The sequence below is a fragment of the Vipera berus genome, assembly GCF_964194415.1.
Source record: "Vipera berus genome assembly, chromosome: 6".
NCBI classification, from domain to species: domain Eukaryota; kingdom Metazoa; phylum Chordata; class Lepidosauria; order Squamata; family Viperidae; genus Vipera; species Vipera berus.
Window position 1 is genome coordinate 90,019,914 of NC_138208.1, and position 13,114 is coordinate 90,033,027.

The 13,114-nt window shown below is 46.4% G+C and overlaps 1 protein-coding gene across 4 annotated transcripts in view; it reads left to right on the forward strand.

The window, feature by feature from the left end:
* The window catches only part of TMEM209 (transmembrane protein 209), a 29,464-nt gene that overhangs the window by 6,007 nt on the left and 10,343 nt on the right, over positions 1-13,114 (forward strand). For all 4 annotated transcript variants that reach the window (XR_014026911.1, XR_014026912.1, XM_081331165.1 and 1 more), the window contains exons 4-9: positions 3,205-3,336; positions 4,715-4,956; positions 8,351-8,555; positions 9,251-9,426; positions 10,985-11,056; positions 12,112-12,208. Coding sequence is in view for 2 of the 4 variants with exons in the window: in XM_081331165.1 (XP_081187291.1) it covers positions 3,205-3,336; positions 4,715-4,956; positions 8,351-8,555; positions 9,251-9,426; positions 10,985-11,056; positions 12,112-12,208 (924 nt within the window). In the remaining 2 variants the exon portion in view is untranslated. The remainder of the gene's footprint in view (positions 1-3,204; positions 3,337-4,714; positions 4,957-8,350; positions 8,556-9,250; positions 9,427-10,984; positions 11,057-12,111; positions 12,209-13,114) is intronic.

The window sequence follows — 13,114 nt, forward strand, 5'->3', positions numbered from 1 at the left end:
TCGTTTCCAACTCTAGGGGCCGGTGCTCATCTCTGTTTCAAAGCCGAAGAGCCAGCGCTTGTCCGAGGACGTCTCCGTGGTCATGTGGCCAGCATGACTAGACGCCAAAGGCGCACGGAACGCTGTTACCTTCCCACCGTAGTGGTCCCTATTTTTCTACTTGCATTTTGACGTGCTTTCGAACTGCTAGGTTGGCAGAAGCTGGGACGAGTAACAGGCGCTCACTCTGTTACGCGGCACTCAGGATTCGACCCGCCAAACTGCCGACCATCTGATCGACAAGCTCAGCGTCCTAACCCACTGAGCCACCGCGTCCCTCAGATAGATAGATAACCTTTATTGTCATTTTTTTTTACTGTGGACACAACGGCACACATTAAAAATGAAATTTAGTTGCTCTCAAAATGTACACATACATAACACACATTTAAACGTACTCTAAATAACATATGTGTAGACCTACACCCTTACATTGAAGCAGTAGACGTGAGCTTAAATGGACTGCAGAAGATGGTAGAGGACAGGAAGGCCTGGAGGAACGTTGTCCATAGGGTCGCGATGGGTCGGACACGACTTCGCAGCTAACAACAACCAACACCCTTACATATAAGTAACATGTAAATATTAATCACTGTCCCTCTTGAATACATGAAGGAGGAAGCTTTAGAATTCATCAGGTTAATATTGTACGGAACAAAACTGACCGAATCCAGATGTTCTGCCTCGGATACACCGGAGCCCCCTCCTCCCCGAAGGGAACAAGGAAAACAGGTCGTGAAGAGGATGTGTAGCGTCCCAGACAATCTCGCGGACCCTGCTCAAGCAACAAATCTGTGCTATGTCCTGGATGGGAGGGAGGGAACTGCCAACGATCTTTTCAGCCGTCCTCACCACTCTCTGCACCGCCTTCCTGTCCGAAGCAGGGATGCTTCCAAACCAGACTGTGATGCAGCACGACAGGATGCTCTCGATCGTCCCCCTTTTGAAAGTGGTCAGGACAGGGGAAGGAAAATGAGCTTTTCTCGTGCGGCGCAGAAAGTGCAGGCCCCGCTGTGCCTGCTTCACCATCTTCTCACTGTCGAGCAACCAAGCCAGCCTACTCGTTAGCTGCACACCCGGGAATTTGATGCTGGTAACCATCTCCACAGCTTGAATCATTAACGCACAGCGGAGTGTGGCTGTGCCTGCCTTTTCTGAAATCCACGAATGAAGGCGAATATAGGCGTCCCAGGATAACGTTGCCGAATCCAATCTGGGTCGGTCACCGGGACCAGTGGTTTTGTCTTCGAGCTTTCGGACTCGTGCTGGAACCCACCCTCGGGGAACTGCTCCCTAGCCTAGAGAGAAAGAGAGAGAGAGAGAGAGTTGGCTAGAGAAAAATTCCCTGCGGATGGCTCTGAAAGTCCAAAAGCTCGGAAGACAAAACCTCTCGTCCCGCTGACTGACCCAGATTGGGTCCTGCAACTTCTTTTCCACGTTGTTAACAATCCACCCGTGTTACATTCGGCCTATGGGTTAAGTTTAGGTAGAGATCCGGCAGGCTGTGGTTTTCACCCACCCCTCCGGTGAAATTCCCTTTCTACTAACCTTATTTAGCCCCCCCCCCCCCGTACAAGAGAAATATTTGTAGCTGAGGGCCGTCCCCACCAGCAGGGAAATAGCTTGATAAGCAGAGATTAACGCCAAGCAGTAAACAATGCCCCAATCAAGGAATTACCCACTCAGATGAACAATGGAACAGTAAACAACTTAGTAATTCCTAATCAAGGAATCACCAAGGACGTCCCCATCAACACTGATAGTGCAAGTCACCAATATATAAACGGATCACAATCCCCCTTCTTTCTAGCATCATTCTCTAGTTGGGTCATGAAATGTCTGCAAGAAAACCACTAAGCTCAGAGAACACCAAGGACACCAGTCTTCCTCCTCCTCCTCCTCACTTCTCTTTCTCCTCCTCTCCACACTCCCTTCTAGTACTGATGATGTTCCCTAGTTGGGTCATGAAAAGTCTGCAAGGAAACCACCCAGCTCAGAGAACAGTAAGGACCTCACAGTCTTCTTCTCCTCCTCCTCCTCCTCCTCCTCCTCCTCCTCTCCACACTCCCTTCTAGCACTGATGATGTTCCCTAGTTGGGTCATGAAAAGTCTGCAAGGAAATCACCCAGCTCAGAGAACAGTAAGGACCTCACAGTCTTCTCCTCCTCCTCCTCCTCCTCCTCCTCCTCCTTGTCCTCCTCCTCCTCCTCTCCACACTCCCTTCTAGCACTGATGATGTTCCCTAGTTGGGTCATGAAAAGTCTGCAAGGAAACCACCCAGCTCAGAGAACAGTAAGGACCTCACAGTCTTCTTCTTCTCCTCCTCCTCCTCCTCCTCCTCCTCCTCCTCTCCACACTCCCTTCTAGCACTGATGATGTTCCCTAGTTGGGTCATGAAAAGTCTGCAAGGAAATCACCCAGCTCAGAGAACAGTAAGGACCTCACAGTCTTCTCCTCCTCCTCCTCCTCCTTGTCCTCCTCCTCCTCTCCACACTCCCTTCTAGCACTGATGATGTTCCCTAGTTGGGTCATGAAAAGTCTGCAAGGAAATCACCCAGCTCAGAGAACAGTAAGGACCTCACAGTCTTCTCCTCCTCCTCCTCCTCGTCCTCCTTGTCCTCCTCCTCTTCTCCACACTCCCTTCTACCACTGATGATGTTCCCTAGTTGGGTCGTGAAACGTCTGCAAGGAAACCACCCAGCTCAGAGAGCACCAAGGACCTCACAGTCATCTCCTCCTCCTCTTCCTCTTCCTCTTCCTCCTCACTTCTCTTTCTCCTCCTCTCCACACTCCCTTCTAGCACTGATGATGTTCCCTAGTTGGGTCGTGAAACGTCTGCAAGGAAAACACCAAGCACAGAGAACACCAAGGACCCCACAGTCCTCCCCCTCCTTCCCGTAATTTCTTGTCTTTCCTTCTTCCTCCCCTTCATTCCGCCTTCCTTCTCATCCTTCTGTATTACACAACCCTGCCCCCTTCTAGCACGGATGATGTTACCTAGTTGGGTCAGGAAATGCCTGCAAGAAAACCACCCAGCTCAGAGAGCACCAGGGACCCCACAACCACCTTTAGCAATGCATTTCCTTCCATCACCAGCCGATCTGATCTTTTTTTAAGGGTTCTCTGTAAATTTGTTTGTGTGTGTGTTTTGTTTTTAAATTCTAGAACTTGGCTTTGCATCTTTGTTCAGCCTCAATGCCTTGTTTGATTTCTGGAGATACTTCAAATACACGATGGCTCCTACCAGCTTAGTTATGAGTCCTGGACAACAGACGCTCCTGGGATTGCAGAACGCAGGTGGGGCTGTTTTGCTTGTTCGCTTAGGGCAGAGGTGCCCAACCTCGCCCACCTTCAGACTTGCGGACTTCAACTCCCAGAATTCTCCCAGCCAGGATTCTGGGAGTTGAAGTCCACTTGATTATATTGTACACCACCCAGAGTCCCTCTCCCGAGGGGGATGGGCAATTAAGAAATATGAAATAGAAATGAATGAAGAGTTTAATGAAGAGAAGGACGAGGGGGGACATGATAGCAGTCTCCCAGTATCTCAGGGGCTGCCCCAAAGAAGAGGCAATCAAGCTGTTCTCCAAAGCGCCCAAAGGCAGGACAAGAAGCAACGGATGGAAACTAGTCAAGGAGAGAAGCAACCTGGAATTAAGGAGAAACTTCCTGACAGTTAGAACAATTAACCAGGGGAACGGCTTGCCACCAGAAATTGTGAGTGCTCCCAACACTGGAGGTTTTTAAGAAGAGACTGGAGAGCCACCTGTCTGGAATGGCATAGGATCTCCTTCCTGAGCAGGGGGTTGGGCTAGATGACCTCCAAGGTCCCTTCCAACTTATTATAAAACTTTTATTCATGAAACATGAAACTCAGTCAACTGAACACTCAAATTGACTGGCACTAATGGTTGACACGGGTTGCTGCCAGCATCCTAGGTATCAACCAGGTATCTCCTTAAAATGTGAGATGTTCCGAGTAGCGCAGTTTTTCGTAGCTTTGCTGGAGTTATTGCAGGAAGCTGCAATTTCTTGATGTGTTTTGCAAAGTTTTTGGACATCGATCCCAGCGCCCCCGTGGCAATGGGTATCCCTGCTACGCGTTTCATCCATAATAGCGCAGTTTCGATGGCCAGGTCGCGGTCTTTCGTAATTTTTTCCAGTTCTTCAACTCTGGCATCTGGTACAGCAATATCAGTCAACTTTATTATTATTATCAATATTATTGTTATTGGAAACATTTGATGGGTTTAATATTGGATCTAGATTGAAGAAGTTAATATAGACCCCTGAATTACTAATGGGCCCAGACAACACGTTTATTAAGTATTTGACCGTAAAACTAGAAAATGAATAAAATGGGGTTTTTTTAAGTATAAAGTCAGGGTCCGGTCACATGTGTGCCTCGACTTACGATCAGAACTGTGTTCCAGTTAACGGTTGTAAGCCGAGGATGACCTGCTCTTCTTTAGCTGCCTCGTTTCTTATCACCCGAAACGACTGACTGGTTTCTTCAGCTCCGGCTTCATTCAGAAATTTTTTCTTTTTTCCCTGCCCCAACAATTACATTTTATAGTAGTGGGCAAAAAACGAAAACCTTCACCCTGGAATGACACTTAGCTTGTTTGTCTCTTTGCGGTTCTTCTTAACCTTTGGAAGCGGGCTTTAATTTCAGCCGTCCAGACTACGCCGCCGCACGATCTGGTGCCCAAGAAGACGCCCCCTGCGACCCCCTCCCCCCCCATCCAGGGGCAGAGCGTCCTCAGCTACAGTCCGTCCCGCTCGCCCAGCACCAGTCCCAAATTTGCAACCGGTTGTATCTCCAGCTACAGTACGCAGCTGCAGTCCTTGTCAGGAAGCAGTCCTGGATCCTACAACCCAGCTGCGGGTTTCTCTCCGGGAAGCAACTACAGCAAGGTATGGATGAGCTCTGTGGTTCCGTTTAGAAGCAGTCCTCGAAGTACGACCGGGAATTGGGGATCGGAATCTCCGTTGCTAAGTGAGGCGGTTGTTAAGGGGGCCGTGTACGCTTGAAATCCACCCATCGTAAAGTGGCTGAGATTATTATTATTATTTATTAAATTTTTATACCGCCCTTCTCCCGAAGGACTCAGGGCGGTGTACAGAGAATAAATATCAAAATATACATACAAAAGTTAAAAAAGATTAAATAATTATGCCCAATATAATACAATAATTAAAACAATGTTAAAACCAAATCCAAACCCCAAACCCATCAGACCAGGCCAGATTGTTCAAATAGATAGGTTTGAGAGATTGAGAAGACCTCGTCTTAATTTAAGTCTACAGCACTATTTCCTACCGTTAGACGAGTACAGCTTCACCACCACAACTTAATGACCACAGTGGAGCTCCAAATTTCCGGTCGTTAAGTGAGACGTCGGCTGAGTTTTGCCCCATTTTACGACTTCTCGCCACCTTGGTTAAGCGAATCGCGGCAGTTCCTAACTTAGCACCCCAGTTGTTAAGTGAATCTGGCTTTCCCCGTTGACTTTGCTTGTCGCGTGAGCCCGGGACACTGCGGTCCGTCATAACTATGAGTCAGTTGTCAAGCATCTGAATTTTCTTTTTTTTTTTAATTTTTTTTTATTGATTTTCTAGTTTTGCATTTAAATATTTGAAAAGCAACGTGGCGGCTGAGTTGGTCAATAATTCAATATTAGTACAAATCTCAAACTATTACTTTGAATGTTTCCCCTCTTTTCCCCTTAGTATGTACCGTCTCAGGTTTAAATTAATAGAATTCTTATTACGTCAATTAAACGAAAAATAACTTTCTTACATTTATCCGTAGCTTTTAGTTTATACGTATCTTAGTTGTTTTAACATTCCATCTTTTTAGACAAATCAATACAACTAGTGAGTGTTTCCCCATTTTTAATTTTCCATTAATAGTTAAATTTAACATTTGATATTTATCGTTTCCAAATTTTAAATGTCAAGCATCGGAATTTTCAGTGGGGGCCCTGGGGATGCTGCAGCGGTCGTAAGTGTGGGAAACGGTCACATGTCGCTTCCTTCAGTGCTGTTGTAACTTTGAACAGTCACTAACTGAGCTGCTGTAAGTCGGGGACTACCCCTACTGTATCTCATACTGTAGTGAATAGTTTTTAAATGTTTTCTAACCATTTGTGCAGTGTCCAGGTTAATTACGATTGTTGTCTACAATCGAATGATGTTTGAAAACCTGTGCCGCCATCACAAAATTGCAGGTAAACTATAAAAGCGTGACTCGGGGATCAGTCGGCTGAGAAAAAATGGATTCCTGCTTGAAATAAGGGGGAAAAAATGATTTGGGGCTTTGATCGTTAAATTGGCTTCTTCTTGCAGAAATGGCTCGTGCTTAACAAAGTTTTACCTGAAGTAAAGCATTGAGGTTATGGCTGCATTTTTTGTATTCGACTGCACCAAAAACTGTTGAAAGTCATTGCTTTTCTCCCCCTCTTTTCTTTAACCTCTTTCCATTTTTTTCCTTCTGCATTCCCATATTTTCTTTTTATTTCTATTATATACGGGTAGTCCTTGACTTATGACTGTTCGTTAACTGGCCAAAGTTAGCAACCACACTGGAAAAAGTGATGTGTGACTGTTTTTCGAAACTGAACGACCATTGTGGCATCCCTGTGGTGTCACATGATGTATATGTATATGTATATGTATGTATATATATGCATGTATATATATGCATGTATATATATATATATATATATATATGTATATATATGTATGTATATGTATGTATATATATATATGTATATATATATGTGTATACACACACACACACACACACACACACACACACATATATATATATGTGTGTGTGTGTGTGTGTGTGTGTGTGTGTAAATTACTAACAAAGAATTAAAGGAGAACTGAGATGCATTTCTGACTCTTTAGTCTTCATCAGTCAGTCATACCCTTCTGAGATTCGAACCTGGGCTGATTGCACATTAGGCAGTGTTATTTACCTGTTGAGCCACAGGATCTCTCTCGCTCTGTTAGCTTTCTGCAAGGGGAGATATGTTTCAAATGTTAACTATTTAGATTACCTTGCTAGGCCCCAAACATGGGGCAAATCTTTATTTCCTGTTTTCAGCCTATCTTGAAGGCCATCGAACAGACTGTCACACCGGACAGTTCATATATATGATGAAGACTAAAGAGTCAGAAATGCATCTCAGTTCTCCTTTAATTCTTTGTTAGTAATTTACACAAATATATGAACTGTCCGGTGTGACTATAGCCTGTTCGATGGCCTTCAAGATAGGCTGAAAACAGGAAATAAAGATTTGCCCCATGTTTGGGGCCTAGCAAGGTAATCTAAATAGTTAACATTTGAAACATATCTCCCCTTGCAGAAAGCTAACAGAGCGAGAGAGATCCTGTGGCTCAACAGGTAAATAACACTGCCTAATGTGCAATCAGCCCAGGTTCGAATCTCAGAAGGGTATGACTGACTGATGAAGACTAAAGAGTCAGAAATGCATCTCAGTTCTCCTTTAATTCTTTGTTAGTAATTTACACAAATATATGAACTGTCCGGTGTGACTATAGCCTGTTCGATGGCCTTCAAGATAGGCTGAAAACAGGAAATAAAGATTTGCCCCATGTTTGGGGCCTAGCAAGGTAATCTAAATAGTTAACATTTGAAATATATATATATATATATATATATATATATATATATATATATATATATATATATATATATATATATATATATATATATATATATATATACACACACACACACACACACACACACATATACATACATATACATACACACACACACACACACACACACACACACACACACACACACATATATGCTGAAGCTGAAGCTGAAGCCTGAGGATGACGGATGAGATTTCGTCGAAACGTTGCCCTGATACCTCCAATTCTACATGGGAAAAAACCCGAATGACCAAAGATCTACATACAAACACACGCAAAAACCTCAGAAAATGTGTGTGTGTGTGTGTGTGTGTGAGAGAGAGAGAGAGAGAGAGAGAGAGAGAGAGAGAGAGAGAGAGAGACGGTCCCGGGGTCACGTGATCCATTTTGTTTCAGCTCCTGACAAGCACAGTCAATGGGGAAGCCAGATTCTTTTAACAACCGTGTTACTAACTTAACAACTGCAGTGATTCAGTTCACAGGCGCGGCAAGAAAGCTCATAAAACGGGGCAAAACTCAGCAACCTTCACGCTTAGTTTATATTGTAATAAACTTCAATAGCGCTTCAAAAAAGAGAAACGCTGGGTTCCCGGTGTCATCTGGTTCTGCTTAGGTGCCGCCATTCAGTCCTTCTCCGGGTCCCTTGATGTACCCGACTAGCATTGGGCCCATGGATAGCGGCGGGATGAGGTCCAGATACCGCTCCTCACCGACCGTCTACAACTCTCCCACGGGAAAAGCCGACTACATGACAGATTTGAAGTCGCTCGATAGCTTCCTTCGCAACGAGGAGGAGAAACAGCACCGGGTCCAGCTGGGTGAGTGGCGGACTGAAAGAATGGCGGGGCAGATACACACAGCGCATTCACCAAAGTTACTCAAAAGTTAAGTGTGTATTGTGGTCTGTTGGTTAAGGCGCCCGGCTAGAAATCGGGAGATCGTGAGTTCTAGGCCCGCCTTAGGTGTGATAACAGGCTGGAGGACTTTGAGCCAATCACCAGGAGACTGGGAGTTCTAGTCCTGCCTTAGGCACAGAAGCCGGCTGGGTGACTTTGATCCAATCACCAAGAGACGGTGAGTTCTAGTCCCGCCTTAGGCATGAAAGCCAGCTGGAGGACTTTGGGCCAATCACCAGGCGACAATGAGTTCTAGTCCTGCCTTAGGCATGAAAGCCAGCTGGAGGACTTTGGGCCAATCACCAGGTGACGGTGAGTTCTAATCCTGCCTTAGGCATGAAAGCCAGCTGGAGGACTTTGGGCCAATCACCAGGAGACAGTGAGTTCTGGTCCCGCCTTAAGCATGAAAGCTGATTTGGTGGCTTTGGGTCAATTACTAGGAGTCAGCAATTTCTAGTCTCTGGGTGATTAGCCCAGTCACCCAGCCGGATTTTGGGCCTAAGGCGGAACTAGAACTCACCCGCTCCTGGTTTCTAGTCACCATCAAACCGGCTCTCTTAGCAGAGGAGGCTGTAGGAGGGTCCAGTGGCCTCATTTCTGTCTCTTGATCCCCGCAGGCAGTTCGGATTCCAGCTCTCCTTCAAACAGTCCGACTTTCTGGAACTACGGTCGCTCCATGGCAGACTACGCCCAGATGCTCAGGAAATTCCAGTACCAGCCAGCCTGCAGGTCCCAGGCCCCCTCAGCTCACAAGGATGAAGCCGACTTGAGTTCCAAGCAAGCTGCCGAAGAGGTAAGCAACGTTGGCGGAGACGGAAAAGGTGGTTTCCCTCCACGGTTCTCCGCAGGCGTTGATCCAGGTTGCACATCATCCTAAGTCAGGGTTAGGCAACCTTGGCTCTTTTATGACTGGTGGACTTCAACTCCCAGAATTCCTGAGCCAGCCTGGCTCAGCTTGGAAACCTTTCCCTTTCCCCTCAGCATGGCTGGCTCAGGAATTCTGGGAGTTGAAGTCCACGAGTCATAAAAGAGCCAAGGTCGCCTAGCCCTGTCCTAAGTCCTCCTGTTCTAAGGGGTGGTTTTTAAATTCAGGTAGTCCTCGGCGTACAGGATTTCTGTCGCTAAGTGAGACATTTGTTTAAGTGAGTTTTTTGCCCCATTTTGTGACCTTTCTGGCCACTGCCGTTAAGCGAATCACTGCAGTTGTTAAGTTAGCGACACTGTTCTCAAGCGAACCCGGCTTCTCCCCTTGACTTTGGTTGTCAGAAGGTCGCAAAAGGGGATCAGATCACACACACACACACACACACACACACACAGAGAGGACACTGCGACCGTCGTAAATACAAGTCAATCACCAAGCATCTTAATTTTGACCACGGGGAGGCTGCAACGGTCGTAACTGTGAAAAGTGGTTGTAAGTCACATGTTTCAGCGCCCTTTGTAACTGAACTGTCTCTAAATGGAACAGTTGTATGTTGACAACTACCCGTACATCACAGCTGATATAATTAATGGAAGTGAACACCATGCTCTAGGGCAGGGGTCTTCAAACCTGGCCCTTTGATGACTTGTGGACTTCAACTTCCAGAATTCTGGGAGTTGAAGTCCACAAGTCATCAAAGGGCCAAGTTTGAAGACCCCTGACCTAGTGTGAACTATATTTGCCGATAGGCAGTGTGTCCCTGTTCAAGTTAACCGGCCTTCCTGGCTGAGGATGGATTGGAAGACCCTTTGGGGGGACCCCAGTGAGAAACATCAGGGGGCTTATTGCTCAGATCCTCCAGCTGCGTAATAAAGGAGAATATTTAACAGCTCCGGGTTGAACTGTGGGGTCCTCGGTGGTCTCTGAGCTGGTTCATTTTCCTGCCGACGTTTCATGACCCAACTACGGGACATCATCAAGGCGGGGTTGACCACAACGTTGACTGAGAGATGGTTTCGTTTGTCTAGTTTAGCCACAATCACAAGAACCGAGTAGCAAGGGTTGGAAGGGACCTCAGAGGTCATCTAGTCCAGCCCCCTGCTCAAGCAGGAGACCCTCTACCATTCCAGACAAATCGGTTGTCCAGCCTCTTCTTAAAAACCTCCAGTGTTGGAGCACCCACAACTTCTGGAGGTTGATTGTCCGCACCGTCAGGAAATTCCTCCTTAATTCCAGGTTGCTTCTCTCTTTGGTTAGTTTCCATCCGTTGTTTCTTGTCCTGCCTTCAGGAGCTTTGGAGATAATGTGACACACACACACCCTGCTCTTTGCAGCAGCCCCTCAGAGCTTGTGATGGTCTTCCTCCTACTTTTCTCTCCTCCTAGCAGTTGTTGTAACTTCAAAACGTCTTTGTCTTCCTGGCCAGGTTTGGGCACGCGTGTCAATGAGCAGGCAGCTGTTCGATCACATGGATTCCTGGACTGCCAAATTCAGAAATGTGAGTTTGGCCTTTGGCCTGGGTGTGTGTGTTTGTGTGTGTGTGTGTGTGTGTGTGTGTGTTAAATGTGACCCAGCCCTGGAAACTCCTTCCTGGGGGAGGAGGGGAAGAGACTCCGGCTAAATAGGGGGTGCTCGAGCCTGAAGTCCACGTAGTCCTTGGCTTAAGGACTAGCCGCTTAGCGAAACGTAGAAAAGCGAACCTCAGACAAGCATCCAGCTGTCCGTCAAGTCTATCTTCTGAATGGTTTGCTTATTTTTGTTTTTATTTTTTTAATTAAAAAGGTCACGCTTTCCCCCGTCCGGTTGTGCCCCACTTTAGGGGCCCCGTGCTCATCTTCGTTTAATGATATGATGATGATGATGATGATGATGATGATGATGATGATTTTGAATTACTTTTTGTCATCTTGTTCTTTTTATTATACTCTTTATTTAATTTTTGGCAGGCTGTCAAAAGTTCCGACAGACCTTCCCAGGGCTACTTAATGGCCTGGATTTGAAGTTCCGATGGCCACAGACACACACACACACACACACACACACACCCCGCCTTCCTTCCGGCAGTCCCAATTGCGTTTTGAGCATTCGACAAGCAGCCCGCATTTACAGCCGTTTGCAGCAGCCCGCAGTCACCCAATTACAATTTACAACATTTTTTGGGGGGGGGGGACAGGAAACCATGGTTTACTTCTGTTTTTTACCGGGGGAGGGGGAAACCCATGGTGGACAGTGACTCATTTTACAACCATAATGTCTGGTTAATGACCACTGGGAAAAGAAAAAGAAAAAAGGTCAAAATCGGGCCAAAATGCTCAAATGGGGAAACACTTAACAACCAGCAGGACTTAATAACCATAATTTGAGGCTCATTGATAGTTGTAGGTTGAGGACTGCCTGTGACCCATTGCTTTGAGAAGGCCTTTTCCTCTTTATTGCTGGTAAACGTTCGGTGCTGTGTACATCAGTGAAATAGCAAATGCAGATGTCGTTCTTCTAAATTCTGTTTTCTCCCCTCCTTCCCCCCCCCCCCAAATATCTTTTCGGATCCAACAGTGGATCAACGAGACAATTTTGGTGCCTCTGGTTCAGGAGATCGAATCTGTAAGCACGCAGCTGCGAAGAATGGGGTGTCCGGAGCTGCAGATTGGAGGTGCGGTGACGCTATAGAACATTTTGTGCTGTGATCACATGCTCCACAGTAAAATATGCGGATTAAAATCATAATTGTGGAGAGAGAAAAGGGGGGGCTTTTACTAGCTGGAAGCCATCTGAAGTTGTCAACCCTGTAGGGGGAAAAAAAACTTGAGAGTTACGCTAATACAAGACGGAAGATGGGTGGGCTTCAACTCCCAGAATACCCCAGCCCAGCGAAGCTGTGTTTTGTTTTGCTTTAAGCTGGTGCTTCTCAACCTTGGAGGGTCGAAGACGGGTGGGCTTCAACTCCCAGAATACCCCAGCCAGAATTGAAGTCTTCAACCTGCCAAAGTTGACAAACACTGGCTTAAAATCTTTGGATGTCCACACCGGCTTTCCAGCGGCCATTTTTCTTGTGGCAACCTCGGTTGTAGCGCTTCTGCCTCCCACAGCGATCTTCTTTCTGCCTTCCAACTCCTATTATTATTATTATTATTATTATTATTATTATTATTATTATTATTAAATTATATTTTATATCCCCGCTGACAAAGTCGATTTAAAGAATTCCGATCAACCAAATTAACACGAAGCCCTCGACTTGACAACCGCATTTGAGCCCAGCATTTCTATTGCAGAGTCACGACGTCGGTTAAGTGAGCTTTGACCCGTTTTAGGACCTTTCTTGCCCCCCCGGTTGTTAAGTGAATCGCTGCAGTTGTTGTGCTGGTGACCTGGTCGTTAAGCGGATCCGGCTTTCCCCTTTGACTTGGCTCGTCAGAAGGTCGTAAAAGGGGATCGCCTGACCCTCACCCACCCCCAGCTGGACACGGCCACCGTCATAAATGCGAGCCGGTTGCCAAACAGCTGAATTTGGATCATGTGACCCCGGGGAGGGGGGGGGCTGCAACGGTCGTAAGTG